We start from the raw sequence: 17,095 nt of genomic DNA, 5'->3' as shown, positions 1-17,095 counted from the left end.
AGCTCCACAAGGTCCTAGGTTGGTCCTGTGACCTTAACAAGTCACTCAGCCACCTCCAACCTGTTTCCTTATCTGCTAGTTCTTGGTCTATTTACTTCACCAAGCTGTTAGAGATGAAACAAGATAGTGTTTGTAAAAATGGTTTCAGGAAGTATAAAGTATTGCAAAAGTATGAGGAAGACCAGAACTGCAGTTCTCAGAGCTTGAGGATTGAGCGTTTGGATCAAAACTGGAAGGTCCCTCATCTTTGTTCTAAAATCAGTCGGCATGGAAGTTGCTCACAGACCATGTCCCCCCACCCATCAACAGGGAAAGCATCCTGCTGTTTCTTGTGGAGATCTTTCCCTAAAGGTCTCTGCCTCCTTTTGCAACAAAATGACCCAGATGCTGCAGGTGGCAGCTCCATCTTGGGTTTCAGTGCAGGTTTATTTCAATTTTATATTTTATTCCAGGCAAGTGCTTATTACATGGATAGTATTCATGTCTCAATACCTAAAATCCTGGAGCATGAACAGCCACTAGAATACAGTTCAATAGTAAAAATACAATATGTACAAAATTAGGGTTTTTGTAGTTTTTTTTTGTTTTTTCCCACACAGCAGATGTATCCAAACACATAAAAATCTCTACAGTCTGGGGTCGCTACGATTTATATTTCTGGAAACGGAGACACAGTGACCGAGTCTTCACTGTAAACAAGGGCCACCTCTTTGGGGGATGGGGGTGGGACCCTGGAATTGGGGGAGAAGAAGCTGTTCCTGGAGAGGGCAGGGGTTACGGTGACCCCCATAACCCCTCCAGGAATTCCCTGCCCTTCTTTGGCCCCCCAAGGAACCAACCTCTCCCTCTCCCCGAGGTAAGGACTCCCAGCCAGTGAGCCACTCTGAACATCAAAAAGTAAAACACGCATGAGAGGTAAGATGTGTGTGTGTATGTGTGCACACGTGCGCACCCCAGGCTGGAGGGATTGGGGAGGGGAGGGGCAGGCGGTCCCACGGGGCGAGGACAGACTGGTCCTGACAGCTCTCAGAGGGGAGATGCCCAAGGAAGGGCTGGGCGGCGGCTGCCCTCTCAGGCACACAGCATCACAGCGTTCACGAACGACAACAGAAACAACAGCAACAACACCCATTGTCACCAATCTGGACATAGTCATACGGCACTAGGTTCCGGGGCCCCCACTGCTGCAGTGGGGGCGGGGAGGGGCAGGGGCGGCGGGCAGATGAGGTATCTGTGCAGGCCCGAGGGGCGACTGGCTAATAGGACAGTTTCAACTCTGGAACGGCCTCAGGACACAAGCTGAGCGGAGCTGGGAGGAGGGCAGGCTCACCAGTGCTTCTGTTCCTGGGGGCCAGGCCGGCCTGTCTCCCTCTGTTCTTTCCAACTTAATCACACCTGGAGGAGCCAAACCAGCTCCCCCCAAAACAGGATGGTGGGGGTGGCTGCAGGCACAGGAAGGCGGCAAGCTTGTGAGGTGGGAGCTGGGGGTGGGGGTGGGGGTGGGGCGGCAGTACAGGGCCCCCTTCTAGAAACCTCTAAGGTGTCCACAGGCCTTCTCTTTCCCCACCCTGGGAGACAAGGGAGAAGAAAAGGTCCCCAGGCAGATCTCCAGGACTAGGAAGGAACTGAGAGGGAGTTCTCAGGCAGCTCCATCTATTCAAGACCTTTGCCAGCCTCCTCAGGGTCCCCCACCACACTCCCCACTCCCAGCCTGTCCATGCACACCTCACACCTAGGAACACTGGCTTCCCCTCGCCCGCCCCACGCCACACACTCTCAAAGGCCATTGGTGAGTGTGTGTCCAGGTACAGAGCCGAGTGTGCACATGTGTAACTGAGTGTGTCTGTCACAAGGCCACTTGTAATAAATACCCACATAAAGAGAGAAGCCAAAGCAGTCTGCCAACAGAGGCAGGAAAAGCAGCGTCCCCTACACACAGGCCCCCTCACTCCACCCCACCCCAAGCTCAGCCCTGCCCTGAGCCAAACTAAGGACCTTTCCTCACAGGAAGGCTGTGGCAGATGACAGTCCCTACCAGGGAGGGCCCCCTCAGCACAGCTCACTGGAGAAGAGGGCATGTTCAGGGGAAAGAGGACGCCAGAGGGAGAAGCTGGGGCAGAAGCAGCAGTCCTCCATGGCCCGGCCCTGCTCTCTCTCCACAGGTCCCCCTGGCCAAGCCTGGGTTTTAACTTATTACCTTGACAGCATGGCTTCAGGCTCCTGGAACCCAGCCCAGACACTGGTCCATCCTCCAGGCAGCAGGAGGCATCCAGGTGTACTCATCCCTCCAGGGAGTACATGGCACTGAGCAGAGGCCAGACCTCCTCTCTACCTTCTGGAAGCCAAGAGCCAAGTCCAGGGGTGGGGACAGGGTCCAGAGCACTCTACTCTCAGGCCAGACCCAGCTCGAGGTCGGGGGGGGGAGGGGGAGACAGCCAAGCCCCTCCTTCCCCACCCCTACCCCCAGCCACCCTCTGGACATAAGACACCCATTGGCAAGGGTTGGAGGGGCTCAGAAAGCTTGGCAAGGGCTTGGGTTTAGTCTTCTGTTGGTAGAGAATTGTCTTAACTAGCTCACTGTAATGAGTCACGGTGACTGCAACTAGGCTGGAGAGCCCCAGGCTAGGGCATCCACCTGTCTGGAGTCTGTGGGACTCCAGATCAGCCGGAGCCTAAGATCTGTCACCTGTACTCAGAGCAGGACCCCCTGCAGTCCCCAGCTTTCCAGGCCAAGTTGCTTCAGTTTTGCTTTCCCTCTTTCCCCTCCAGGGCCTGGGAAGAGAAGGCTGAGGCTCGGGAGGGGAGGGCCCAGGTGCTCAGCCACCTCACCAGACAGAGCAATAGCAGCAGCAGCACAGGAAGGCGGGCAGGGCAGGGGGAAGTGGGGGAACACAGTGTCCACATCGCACTGGGTTGGGGACGGGTCGGGAGCAGGAACGGCACAGGAGCTGGCACCAGGCCGGACGGGCAGCACACGTTCACCAGAGCGTCTCTCATCACTCTGTCAAGTCCTAGCGCGTGGGGTAACCCCCTGCCCTGTGCCCAGCTCCCTGGGGTGGCCCTTCCCTCCCCTGGCTCAGAGTCTCTGCACCCCCTTCCCCTAGGAGGCCTGGGGGTGGGTACGGGTGGGGCGGGCCTGGGCCTGACTGGAATGTGTGGAGCTGGTGGGTGGGAGAGTGGGGGACAGGTTTCCCTCCCTTCCCCCACTGGGGGCTTCTGAGTGGCCTCATCCTCAAGCCAGCTTGAGCGTGCTGACTGGGAAGGAGGGCATGGTGACCATGGTCACAGGGTTAAGCACTGTCTGGCCCACCAGCTGGGGGTGGTGCACCACCTGGGCCCCCACGGCTGGCTTTGCCATGACAGTGGCTGGGGGCCCCAGCCCGGCTGTGCCGTTCACTTGCTGGTGTGAGAGGGTGTGGGCGATGTGGCTAACCGCCACAGGCTGGCTCACCGCCACAGGCTGAGGGTACAGGGGCAGCTGGGAGCCAAGGTGGGCCACATGGTTGAGGGTGGCAGGGTGCACTGTGATGTGGCCAATGGGGGGTGTGGCAGGTGCCAGCTGCACAGCAGGGCTGGGGGCCGAGGGGGCGATGTGGGCGATGTGCTTCCCACCCGGCCCCTGTAGAACATGGTTCACAGTCTGGATGACTGAGGCGTGGGTGGTGGCGGTGTGGGCGATGACCGTGGAGCCTCCCCCAGCTGCAGCCACCAGATGGGCTGGAGCAGGCACCAGCGTCTGGGCAGGGGCAGCTGGTTGGGGAGGAGGGGCCGGCAGAGGTGTCTTCTGCTGTGGCGGCGGCTGCTGCCCAGGGAGGTGGGCAGGAGACAGGGCCACAGGCTGGGAGTGGGGGTGTGAGTGGGGAGGCTGAGGTGCGGGGGCGGTGCTGGGCGGTGGCTTTGGCAGCTCCGGGTGGGGGTGATGGCTCAGCTTAGGTGGGCCCAGGCCGGCCTGGTCTTCCTCCATATCCTCGTCTATGTTGTCCTCACCCTCTGTGGGGGTTGCAGGGATAGGGACAGGTCAGAAGGGCTGACAGCCCTGGAGGTCTAGGGACATTATGGGGCCAGGGTCAGGGTGGGATGGGCATCTTTTCTAGCAGGCAAAGGCCTCGCCAGGGAGGCTGGCATTTAAGAGGCAGGGGAGACATGGGGCGGGCAGTGGGTGGGGCTCACCGGAGGCAGTGGAGGTGGAGGCCTGGTCGTCCTCGGGTTGGCCTGTCTGCCGGAGCACACGGTCGATCTCCAGCACGTCCATCCACTGGCTCAGCTCGTGCTTGAGCTCTGCCAGCCGCTGCTGCGTGGCAATCTTCTCCCGCGCCAGCCGCTCCATCTCATGCTCGTATTCCTTCTCCTTCCTCTTCAGGGACTGGAGAACAGGGATGTAACAGGAGGACATCCTGAGCAGCAGCCACGGGGCCCATGGCACTGCAAATATCTCCCCTAGCCACCCTCACCTCCAGGTCCTCAGCGGCATGTCTGCAGTGACCGGGGCCCAGGCTGATGGGGGCTGCTGGAGACCACACCTGCCTCCTGGTCCATGGCTTTGCCTCTGGAGGCCCAGCAGCCCAGGGACCACGTGCTCTCAGGCAGGCACAGATCCAGGCCAGGCCCTCCCCATCCCCACATCATCTCTGTCCTGAGGGGCTTCGCCACCTCTTGCCACACCCACCCTCCTGGCAGCATCTCCCTCCATTCTGCAGAGAAGGGCAGAAAGGGTAATAGATTTCTCAAGTGGTGCCCAAGGCTCCAACACCATTCACACCATCCCATCGCTCACTGATGCCACAAGCCGCCCATCTTGGAACCCAGTCCCTAAAGAACCCAGAACAATCCTGATCCTGCCCTTCTCTCTCCTTCCTCATTCACTAGTCTCCTTAACTTTAATGTCCTTGGAGGATGATCCACCAGACTTTGCGACCCACCATCTCATCTCCTTGACCTTGTTCATCTTGTCTCTGGCTGCATACCTCTCTCCAACCTCCTGGGCTGCTCCCCTGCTGGTGCCCACCTGTGGGCCTCTCCAGACCGCTCCAAGCCCTGGAATGTGCCCCTCCTCCCACACCTGGACCTGAACTGCACCAGTCAATGAGAAACGACTCCAGGGTGGATAGCACCACTGCCTCCAACTGAGCACCCCGGAGAGGCTCTATCCTTTCCCAAAGGTTTCAAGTGGCTCCTCCCCCATGACACTGAGGCTACCCACGTCACTAGGAACACTGGGAGAGAGGGCCCTCATCTGGGAGGCCATCTCCCCTCTCAACTCCTCCAGGGTCACAGGTAATCCAGCGCCTCCTAGGTCAACCCTGGTTCAGCAGGTGCTGGAAGCCCCCCTGCCCAGACCTGTGACGATGCTCCCATCAGAAGGGCCTCCAGTTTCCCTTCACACAAGGGTTATTAGCAGCTCCAAAAAGCCAGCTCATGTCCTATTTCTCAGCTCCGTTCCACAATGAAAGTCTCTCCTGTCCTTTGTGACCTCCTGACCCTGACACTTTATTAAATCAACTTATCTTAAATTTGGCAGGCCTCCCTGTTGCCGGCTTCTCCTCAAGCCAGGCACGTCATGACTGCGGGTCCACGAGACAACATGAAAAATTCTGTCCCGCTGCCCCAAGTCTCTTACCTGACCTGCTCCTGAGCTTCTAGCTCCCAAGGCTTGCCAGTCATGGCCAGGTGTAGGTAGAACCCTCTGGCTCACACACATACCCCTGTCACCCCTCCACATCTTAGCTGCTCCTGTCCCAGGACCACACTTGGGCCCCTTCCACAATCCATCCCCATCCCACGTCCTCCCAGTTTACCTTCCTGCCCTCAAGCCCTCTGGACACCAGCATCACACCCGAGCTGCTAATGAGACTGCCAGGTAGCATTTAGACACTGTCTCATACAACCCTCCCTAAAACAAAAAACAGTTCACGTTTTATCTTTCCATCTCAACACTGTCCCTGTCCAACCCTGTGAGTGAAAGCAAAGATTGTTCTATGGTTAGCTTACATCCCCTAACCCAACCAGTGGCCAGGACAGAGCCATGCATGATGTCTTACTCAGCCCCATGGGAAGGATCTGTGAGGATCCAAAGGTACCCATCCCTACCTCTACCCTGTCTCTTTCCTTCATCACAGAAGAATCACAGTCGCTCATTAGACTTGAGTCTCTCCTGATCCCATTTCCTAGGGGCAGTTTTGCAGCAGCCTTTACTGACTCTTCACCTGCCCTCCTGGGCACAACATCCATACGCCAACTAGGCCTAACTGCCCCCACTCCCTCCTGCAGCCCCAAATTCCCTGCACTCCTGACCTCACCAGTCAAAGAAATGCTTCAAACCATAACCCAGACATGGCCGCACTCTTGTACTGACCTGAAACCTGCCAGGGTCACACTTTTTATACTTATTGCCAGTCCCAGCCCACGCACTGTGCTAGACATGACTTCAGACGGGGCCACATCAGTGATGGGGCCTGGTGAGTCAGCCCTTACTCCCTGGCTGCTAGGGGCTGGAAGCGCCTGTCCTGAACTCGACCTGCTGGCAGGGAAATAGACTTCTCACTCAGAGAGAAAGGACATTGGGGGTCAATACCTCCACTTCTCACCTAGTCCAGATCTCCACAGGCCTAGGGCCCCCTGGTAAGTTTTCACAGGGTCTAACTTTGCTCCCGTTGCTTCATTTTAAACCCATTTCCTTTCTAAAACTACCTGGATATGTGGTTTTGTACCTGCCTCCTCCTCTTCCTGTGTCTGTCCACTTCACTGAGCCTTTCATCAAATCCTTTACCATCTCCAAGCCACTGTGGGTCTGGCTGGGGGCTGCAGCCTTCCCACAGCTTCCTGCCTCAGCACACAACCAAAGTCCTCAGTCTCCACACTCTAGATGGTGCTCCTTTCCAGTTCCCATCTAGTGCCCAGATGTCCCTACATCTGCACACCTACCCTCCTGACCATCTTCAACTTCTGAAAACATCCTGCTCCCTCCTGCTAGAGAAAACTCTGGCATGCGCTGGGCTCTCTGCCCTCCACTTGTTTCTGTCATCCTGACCTTCAGGTCCCAGCTCAAATCCCCTACCTCAGCTGCAACTTCCCTAACTCCCCAGAACAGATCTTGTGACCCCTGTCCCTGTTACACCCTCGTGGCAGAGTCTTCTGTTTGGATGTTTTATAACCCGCTGCAAGACCAAACCTAAAGACAGAGACCACATTTTCCTTTGCTCCCTGCTTTATCCTCCCAGACACAGGGATGTCCAAAAGTACCTGAACGAATAAATGAATGAGAGAAGTTGAGGATTTAGCGAGAGCCTTGTTTTCTACCATTTATGCTTCCATTGCCAGCCCCAGCCCACAAGTATCTCTTGTGGGCTACCTGGTTCCATCTTGCCTCCCACTCAGCCCAGGCCCATATCCCGAGTCTGCTGGTTCTACTGGGTCTCTTTCCCTAATTTACTTTCAAATCCACACGGCACACAAGCCTTCTTGCCCTAGGTATGTGTCTATTGGGAGGAACGTGCCATTCCATCCTTCCTACTTCTCAATAATTGCTATTGTTAATATTTGTAGAGGTCCAAAACTCCACACATCTTTATGACGAAGCTACTATTACTTTTTCCCACTTAGCATCATGGCGGGTACAGAAGAGGAAATTGATACTCAAAGAAAATGTCACAGCATTTGAACAGGTATTACTCCCAGGCCATAAGACTTCCTATGACTGACCGACCAACAACTTAGACCAAAGCCCAAGTTCTGAAAAAACATCTGAGAAATAAGCCTCCCCAGGACCCTCGGAAACCCACGACCAGCCTCCCCCCTCCTCCTCTCCCGGCCATTCGGCCGCCATCGAGGCCCCGCCCCTCCAGGAGCACGCGCGCACCCACGCGGACCCGGCTTTGCTGCGTCACTCTCCGCCGGCCGCACCCTCCCTCCGCGCACGCAGGAGTGCCGCCCCCCGCCCGGCTCCGCCAATCCGCGGGCCCGGCCACGCCCCTCCTGTGCCGGGAAACAGCCTGAAGGCGCGCCAGCCCCTCCCCCTCAGCCAGAGGGCGGGCGGAAGGGCGCGCGTTCGCGGGAGGCGGGGGGGGAAGCCGCCGGCTGGGAGCAGTCGCGAGTTAGCGCCTCCACCCTCACAAGTCAGGCTCGGGTTACCTCAGGGCTGTGACCCCGCAGCAGAGGCCGGGGAGGGGTAGCGCCCGCTGCTAGCTCCTAGCCCAGCCAGCCCCCGCGGGACACCCTCTCCCATCAGGGCCGTGACGCCACCCACCCCCGAGCTTCCCAAGAGCGCCGAATGGGAGACTCCGCGGCTGCCCCGCCCTTGCCCCGCGCAGGCCGTGGGCCCCAAGTCCCTCCCACTCCCCAACGGCTCCGTCGGACTCCATCTCCGCTGCAGCCGACCGTGGCCGTCCGCCCCACCCCCACAGCCTGCCTGCCTTCCCGCACGCGGAACCCTCGCCCGGTTTCCAAGGAAACCGAAACTCGGGCCGTCATGGCAACGGCCTTATCTGGTGGGCGCCCCCCCTCCTCGTACTGCAGAAGAGCCATAGCCGAAAGGGAGGGGACACAAGGCCTGAAGTCCCCTTAAAAAAGGGCTTCTTTTAAACCCTGACGGAAGAACGTAGTATTTTAGCTTCGGTGACCCTGGGGCTGTCTATCCAGTCAGACCGCCGCGTTTCCCCGTCCCCAGGCTTAACTCCCAAACTCGGGTGGTCGCACCTCCGTGCGCTCACTGAATCTGGGCTAAAAGCGGGGGTAGGGGGGAGTTCAAGGGCGCGACCGGGAAGAAGGAACCACGCCCAGCCCCCTCACAAGTGAGACTCAGGCCGAATCGGGCTCCTGCCCAGGCAAACGCGGCGTGGGGAGGGAGACGCCGGCCGATCCACGCCCTTCCCACCCGCATTAACGCGCGGCAGGAGGTAAGGCGGGGCCCAGGACTGGGCTGACACAGAGCTGGGAGGCCGTGCAGATGGCAGGGTTCCGCGGGGCGGCCCGGCGGGGGAGGGGTGCTGAGCGCCAGCGCCGCGTTCCCCCGCGCGCACGCGCGCCGGCACTCCGCCCCTCCCGGGCGGGGAGCCCCGCTGACGTCATCCCAGCCATGTGCTCGGCGCCCGCGTGGAGGCGGGCGGGGGAGCCGGCGAGGGAGCGAGGGCGGGGCCGCGGGGGGGAGGCGGGCGGGCGGGGCGGAAGCTGGCGCGGAGGCCTTGGCCCGCCCTCCTCTAGGCAGTGCTTCCCTCCCCCATACCTGGATGTACCGCAGCGCCGTCCGCAACACGCTCAGATTCGACGTCTTCTTGTCGTCGACGTTAGGGATGTTGCGCTTCAGGGTTTCAAAGCATTCCTTCAGATGGGCCCTCCTGCGAGAGGGAGCAGCGCCGGTCAGCCGGCGCCAGGGGGTTAGAGGCGGGAGGGAAAGGCCAAGGAGAGTTTGGGGACCACGATTGGGACCTTCCCGGTAGCTGGCAGGGCGGGCAGGCACACACACCTGTTCTTCTCCAGTTTGTTGTGGACTTCTCTGGTTCCGATCCTGAAACCCAGACAGGAGACTCAGAGAGGAGGATCCAATTAGGCAGTCTTCCCACTCCCTGCTCCCCACTCCTGAAATGCCACAAGCTTTTTGTCTCTGACATTCTTCTAGGAAAGCAGCAGTGGGAGCTGTTTGCCCTGTGTCATGGTGTGTACAGCCCCTGGAGGGCACATGTAGACTACAAATTCACAAACCCTTTACCTCCATCCCACCCGTGCACCTGGAAAGGGCTCCTTGGATTCTGAGAAACAGCCAGTTGACTCCTGCCCTCACCCAAGAGGCCTATAGTCCAATACCCTGTCCAAAGGGCTTGAAATGCCATCAGCCCCAACCTTGGAGGGGGTCAAAGAACACTGAATCCTGAGAACAGAGGGCAGTGGCCATTCCCCACTCCCCAGGGTGGGGATGGATGGGCAAAGCACAGTGAGAATATATCCAAATACAGGAGAGCGCTTCTAGGTTGGGGTGGTAGGGCACTGCTGGGTCTCGCAGGCTAGTGTGGGAGGGTACTTTCTCTTGCACACACAGTCCAGGGGGTGGGCAGGTCTCCTCATCCCACCAGCCCCGACTCTGCCACACCTCACTCACCCCCCAGGCCTCTTCTTCTGTTCGTTGGATTTGACTTCTTCAGCTGGTGCCAACTTCAGGGTCCCAAGAGTGGGTGGGGGTGGCTGCTGGGGGGTCAGCTGGGGCTGGACTCCAGGATGTGGTGCTATGGTCAGGATGGGTGTGGGGAGGGGCTGCAAAGGCTTGGGGCTGCCAGTGGGCGGAACGGTGGTCTTGGAGTCTGGCAGTAGGGGAGCAGGAGTGGGCACCTGTGGTCTGGTAGGAAGTGGGGCAGACTCCTTAATGCTGAGTCCAGGGGTGCTAACCAGGGCCGGCTGGCGAGGTGCCAGGGGCAGAGGTTGAGCTGTGGGGGGCAGTGGTGGCGGTGGGGGCAGAGGCTGAGGGGAGTTGGTCACTACTGGAATAGGAATGACAGTCAGTGGGGTAGGGGTGGCAAGTGGGGGTGGGGGTGCTGGCGGGGGTGCTGGCGGCGACAGAGGCAAGGGTGGCGCCTCAGTGCGGGGTTCCTCCACAGGCAGGGCATGGGCCAGCCTGGCCAGACTGCTGGCCTTCTTCTGCTCCTGCTCCCGCTCCCGCTCCAGCCGAAGACGCTCCTGTTCCTCTACGCAGAGAACACAAGGGGTGTTTCAGCAGGGCCAGCAGTACTGGGCCCCAGGTTCACCTGTCCTCCAGTTGTAACCCATCCTCTGACCCTATCCCAGGCCCAGGTGCCCAGTGACACCCCCACCCAGCCTGGGCCACCCCTGCCCAGCCTGGGACACAAATGCCCATCCACACCCAGCCAGGCACTGGGCTAAGTGCTGGGGACACAGCAAGGAACAAATAAAACAGACTCCTGGTCCTTGTCGCTGGGGAGCTCACACTCTTATAACAAGTAGCAGGGATAACAACCCGGGCTTGGGGAGGAGAGGTGCTGTGCAAAGGCAGAGCAGAAGCTGTGAGCGAGGGCACCGGAGGCCTGGCAGCCTGAAGGTGGAAGGGTTAAGCAGGTGATGAGCAAGGGCAACAAGGATGAGGGGAAGGGGAGATAGAAGAGGAGAGGTCAGTCCACAAATGACCTCACAGGCCACCTTATGAGAATGGAGGGAGTGGAGAAATCATAGTTCTGGGGCAGTACCTTCTAGAGGGCAGGCAGTTCCTTCATTTCACAGACGAGATTAATTAGCTCAGAGAAGCAAAATGATTTGTTGAGGGTCATGCTGTGAGTCACAGGTAAAACTGGGGCTAGACCCAGCCAGGTCTCCTGACACCTGGCAGATGCCTGGTACTTGCTGTGCTAACACATGCTCACTAGGTATCTATACATATGTACACGTATACACACACACACACACACCCCTACACCTGGATCACTCAAGAGCCCCACGCCACAGGCAGGGCAGGGACATCACCTTTCGCTCACACATGAGGAAAGTAGGCCCAGGACTTGGTTCTCTCAGGCTAGGTGCCAGAGTCTGGTTTCCTCAGGGACCATACCCAAAATGCACCTGTCCTCTGCCCTTTGTTGTGCTACAATGCATTCCCCACTATCAGCAGCAAACACTAGAAAGGGAAGCGGCAGGCAGAAAGGAGAGCCGGGCTTTTTAATAGGGGTTGAACAGGGCAATGAGCTCCAATCTCGGGCAAACTTGCACGTGTGGGTTTCAGCATCTCTGCTGATCCCTGCAGGAGGGGAGGCTTGCTCAGCAGCAGGCTGAGAACAGGGCAAGGGGAGAGGCTCCTCCTGATTCAGAGGCCCCTCTCCATCCCCACCCTGCCTGTCCTCACCCCACCATTCCAGTTCCCTGGCTACAGGCCTGGGCCAGGGCCCTGGGGAGCGGCTGCAGCCCCCAGGCCAGGGAGCCAGGGAGCAGGCTGGTCAACCAGCCCTCCCTCCAGCCCCGGATTCACCACTCAGCTGACTAACAGAGCTGACAGCACGGGATGGACCCGCCCCAAACACACCACCGCAAGGGGTGGGGCTGGGGGCGAGGCTGGCTAAGTGCCCCTTAGGGAGAAGGGCACTAACCCCTACAAGTCTGTGGGCTCAGGGGCCCCAGAAAACATGAGACCTCAGGGCCTTTTGGCCAATCAACAACTTGAGTGTGAGCTAGGCCTGCTCAGGGCCCCTCCCTCCCACAGAGAAGAAGAGGCGAAGGAGGAAGCAGGGGAAGTGCTCTGAGAGGGGAAGCACTCAGTGGTTTCCCAGCAGCCAGCGTTCAGGGGCTGGAGTCAGCATGGCCTCTTCCGCGCGTCTCCCCTGCCCGGGAAGGGAAGCTGCCGGGCCGGTGCAGGCCTGCTCCTCCTATGAGCCGGCAACACTGGGCTGAACAGCGCCAGAGAAAACCAGCTCTCTGTGCTCCTGCTTCCGACAGACCACACTGGGAAAGAAGCCTGCTGAATTCCAGTCAAGGAGCCCTTCTCAGGCCCAGCCTGGGACATCCCCAGTCTGCTCCCCACCTCCCCCTACCAATCCCCAAGACAGGGTACTGGAGCTCGGGGCCCAAAACAGCCCCACCCCAATTCCTTTGAGCCAGGACCTGAAATTTCATTGGCCTTGGGGCAAGTGTTCCACTCTCCCATAAGGAGGGGGGACAGACAGGGCCCAAGGCCAGGTGCCCTGGGAACCCAAAATGAAGGCAAACCTCCTCGTATTCCCCATATTTTAAGGCAACTCTAAAGCTCACCCAGGAGATGGCAGTCTCCTCCTCACCACCCTCTCTCTCCCAGAGCCTGGCAGGTACACCTCACAGATGCAGGGAACGACCCAGGTGTAAGCTCTGTCACACCTGGGTCAGCATGAAAAAGCTTAACTGGTGGTGAAGAGGGGGCGCCCCAGGCCAGATCCAGCCTACCAAAGCTGCCTGCTCCTGGCCTGCTCTGACTTTTTCCCCACCCAGCATCGACCCTCTCCCTGTGCTGGGGACTTGGGAGGGGGAAACAACGTAGGGGGAGCAGACGGTTTTAGCAATATGGGTTTAGGTTCTTTAATGCTCTGCTGCACCCTTGGGTGCACCCCTCCTCACTCCCATACTATGGCACCTTCCCTGGGCTCTGCCTAGAGGCTGCCTCCAGAGAACTTAGCAGGACCCTTCTGGGTGATCCAGGGGCCAAGGCTCCAGCCCACAATGGAGAGTATGGGCATTGAGCTTCCTTCAGCCACCCCAAGCCACCACGGCCCAGGGGCTTAGCAGGCACAGGGCTGGGTGGGAAGAGTCCACACCAGGAGGCCTCCAGTGTTGAGGGGAGTTCTCCCCTTCTACAAGCTAACGGAGTTTGGTGCATGAGGCAGGCCCAAGGTGCAACTAGCTCAGGTAGAAGAGGGTCCCATTCAGCCACCTCCATGATTGCTGGAATGACCAGGCCCTCCAGCAGGCCACCAGATGGCCTTGGCCTTTCCTCTCCACACACACACACACACACACACACACACACACACACACACACACACACACACACACACACCCCCCTACCTCACTGGGTTCATCAGATGAGCAAACTGTTTGGTTTAGGTCAGGAAACCATTGCTTGAGGCTGAAGTTGAATTGGGGCCGGGATAAGAGGATCCCTTTTCAGAGTTGCTCATCAGGTACATACTCCCAGCAAGTGGTCCTGGTCAGCAGGCTCACCAGCACCCCCTTCTTTCTCATTCTTTCCACCCCAAGTTAGAGGACAGAACCTCCAGAAGAAGAAAAAGGTGAATTTCCTAGGTCTAGCTGTCTGTACCTCAGTTTCTGGGGTAGACTAGCTTTCCAGCATGCATGCATCTATCCATCCCCTAAGACCCCTTGCCCCATCAAGAAGAAGCCTCAACTCAGCTCCCTGTCCCCAGTTTTCACCAGCTGGGGGAGGGGCAGGGCTCTGCAACTTCTTAGGGGAAAGCCATTCCCAGGTTCCTTGCAAGGGTGCATATGTCATCCCTGTGGTTTTACAGTCCGCTCTGGATGACTTACTTCAGAAAAGGTGGAGGACATGACAGTGAGGGTCTTCTCCCCTCCCCCAATATGGTCAGCCAGCCCCTGGCTAAAGTGAAGGTGAAGTGAGTGTTCTTTGGAGCAACAGCAGGTCAATCCAGTTGCCTGCAGCACGGTGGGCAGTACCCGGTGGGGACACAATAGGCACTCCTGAATTGCATTGTGTTGATGGTGGCAACGGTGACTCTGTCTCTCCAAATCTTGTGCACGCTCCTCCCGTGCCGCTGGTCCCGCACACAGGACATTCTCCGGCATCACCTGCACTGTCCACCACCTGACCCTACTCTGGACCCGGAAGACAGGAGGGGCGCGTGGACTGATGTCCTGGCCCATCCGTTCCGAAAACCCAAACACTCTCGGTCTCACAAATCTCGAGTGACTCTTGACCTTGAGAGGCCGGTCGACCTGACTAGGCCGGCGACCCACCGCTCCCCGCCCTTGGTCTACCGCCGCTCTCCCCGCCCGCCGCGGCGGCCGCACACGCCTCAGGCGCGCGCGCGCGCGCGCACACACACACAACACACACTACTACCTCCTGCATGACTCATCATTGAAGCAACAATAGGCAGAGAGAAAGGAAAGGAGAGCGAAGCGCTCTCTCCACCACAACCGACCCAGCCGAAGGGCTGGGGGAGGGTTGGAAGGGACAGCAGTCCCCGGATACTGCACACAGGCCAATCCAGGGCTGCGACCCTCACAGCAATCTGGAAAACAGAGGTCCTCTGCCAGCCCCTATTTCTGCAGCATCCTTAAGCTGGGGGCCACCAATAAGAGCGCATGGGGACAGGGGGCATCTGAAGGCTCCGTCTCTCCCTGTCAAGGGAACGCCAAAGTTTGCCCTTTCTCAGCCTGGCTCATGCCACATTGTGGCCAGGAGTGCTGCCAGGAGGTCTTGGTAAGAACGTTTAAGGGGTCAAGGGGAGTGTGTGAGCTCTAAATGTCCAGTCGTTCGGCGATTCTGAGGGTTTCCCTCGCCCGAGGATCAGAAACAGGAGGTAGGGGCGACAACCTACAGGTGAGCTCGGCTCCTCCCTCGCAGGTCAGACGCTCTCCCAGTGAGATGCCCAGCGGCCAGAGCCAGGGCCCAACCCAGCGCAAAGCCCCTAGCCAGCCCCGCCCAGGCCCCGCCCCCGGCCGAGCGCGAGGCAGCAGGGAGGGGCCGGGCCGTGCAGTCCCCAGCGGGAGTGTCCCCCGTGCACGTGGTCGGGGGCGGAGCCAGTCCACGTCACCACCCGGTGTAACCAACTGGCTTGGAACGCAGGCACACGCAACATTCCAGCCGAGAGCGGGTTTGGAACGCGCAGACACGCCACATTCCACACCGGCTAAAGTGGGGCGCAGCAAAGGGGGGCCTAGGGGCTGCCCCTGGCGATGTGCAAACCATTTCACAGATACCCAATCAGCCCAGCTCTCACCCAAACCCCTGATGCGACCCAGCCCAGCTCTGGGAGGCGGGGTCAGGCGGGGCTGGCCAGGATCATAAGACACGCGATGTCATTTCATTCTGCAAAGGCCGCCTCCGCTCCAAGCGGCGCGTAGATCTGCCGGGAGCGCCCCCCCGCACCCTCTCCACAGGGCCAGGGAAGCCGGGGAGCTGCTCCGCGTAGAGTAATTCCACCCCCTACTCCGTTACACACACGCCCACTCGTGTGCACTAGACGCTCGCCCGTGTACACGACCGTTCATCCGCTCTCATCGAGGCTTGCATCACACATCTCCAGTGCACACACGCGTGGGTCTGTCTGCTCCACGCAGTACCATTCCTCACCGCACCCCCCCCCGGCTCGCACATTCTCAGCCCTACTGAGGGAGCCGCTGGCCCACGCGAAAGGAACCCCCCACGAAAGGTGTACAAGGGGGTGGCAGGCAGTTGGGGTGGCGCCCACAGAAGCCGGGTCCCTTCGCTGCATGTTAATGAATTCATTAATTAATTTCAATGCTCACAACACTCCTCCCCGGGCGGCGGCTCTACGCGGAGCCTTGCACTGTCCAGCTTCGGGGGCCGCCCGGAAGGGGGGCTTGCCCGCGGTTTCGCGTGGGCTCGGGGACTGGGGTCGCTCGCCTCCCCTTCCCCGGTGCCCCAGGGGCCCAGCCCGGCCTCTCACCACGTGCTCTCTGTTGTTGCTGCGCTTGCCATTCCAGGAAGCGGGCCGCCTCCAGTAGCGTCTCTATGCTCATCGCGCCGAGAGCTGCCGGGGGCGCGCCGGGGCCGAGACTGCGGCCCGCGAGCCGGGCACAGGTCAGGCTGGCGGGCAGGCAGGAGGGAGGGATCACCTCCGGGGGGCGACAGGGCTGGGCGGCGCAGCGCACTCCGCAGGGAAGAACGGGGGAGCACGGGGAGAAAAAAATCAATGTCTCCCCAAATATTTGCAAAATGTAATTTGCAAATTAAAAAAAATTGATGCAAAAAAAAAAAAAGGCGGCACTGCCTCCCTCCTTCCCCTCCCTCTCTTCCTCTCTTCTGATGCCTCCCGCCCGGCGGCCCCCGGGAGTCCCGCCGACAAGAAAAGGCTTTGCAACAAGATGGCGAGGAGGCAGCGACACACACAACAAGGGAAGGAGCCGCGCTGCCCCCGGCCGCCGCCCCCGCTACTACACCGGGGCCGCAGCCAAAGCCCGGACCGGAGCCCCCGCCCGCAGGGCCGCGGCGTCTCACGAAGGGAGGGGCGGGGTCCCGGGCGGGCTGGCCCCGCCCACTCGAGACGGCGCGCGCACTCGTGGCCTGGGTGGGGGTGGGAAAAGCTCCAGCACGGTTCGCGCCCTGCATTTCCGCTTTCCCGCCTCGCCCCGCCCCGATTGCGAGCCACAAGTTGAGCAAAGGCTGCGTGCTTGGGTCATTCACTACGAAATTTGTCCTGCTGGAGGAAAGGAGGAGCGGAAAATTTAAGACTTAAGTTAGATCAAATAAGGATATTCCAGGTCGGGGAAACCTTACGACGTTAAGAGACTAGCCTGACCTCTGGGTCTCCACGCCCTACCCACACGTGACCTAATTCCTGCAACCACCCGGCTGTCGCAATTCCCCCGGGATCCGCCCCTGGGCGGAGCTGACGGGCGGAGCTGACGGCAGGAGACT

General features: G+C 59.5%; 1 protein-coding gene across 1 annotated transcript; it reads right to left on the bottom strand.

Moving 5' to 3' along the window:
• Positions 1 to 396: 396 nt before the first annotated feature.
• MNT (MAX network transcriptional repressor) lies at positions 397 to 16,622 on the bottom strand. Its single transcript, XM_031468548.2, has 6 exons — positions 16,125 to 16,622; positions 10,088 to 10,667; positions 9,458 to 9,499; positions 9,218 to 9,329; positions 4,171 to 4,363; positions 397 to 3,990 (listed from the first exon to the last, which is right to left on the bottom strand). Exons 1-6 carry the CDS (start codon positions 16,195 to 16,197, stop codon positions 3,233 to 3,235), a joined length of 1,758 nt encoding a protein of 585 aa, XP_031324408.2. The 5' UTR covers positions 16,198 to 16,622; the 3' UTR covers positions 397 to 3,232.
• Positions 16,623 to 17,095: the final 473 nt, after the last annotated feature.

The sequence above is a fragment of the Camelus dromedarius genome, chromosome 16 (assembly GCF_036321535.1).
Source record: "Camelus dromedarius isolate mCamDro1 chromosome 16, mCamDro1.pat, whole genome shotgun sequence".
Classification (NCBI taxonomy): domain Eukaryota; kingdom Metazoa; phylum Chordata; class Mammalia; order Artiodactyla; family Camelidae; genus Camelus; species Camelus dromedarius.
This window is presented reverse-complemented; position numbering and strand designations above follow the sequence as displayed.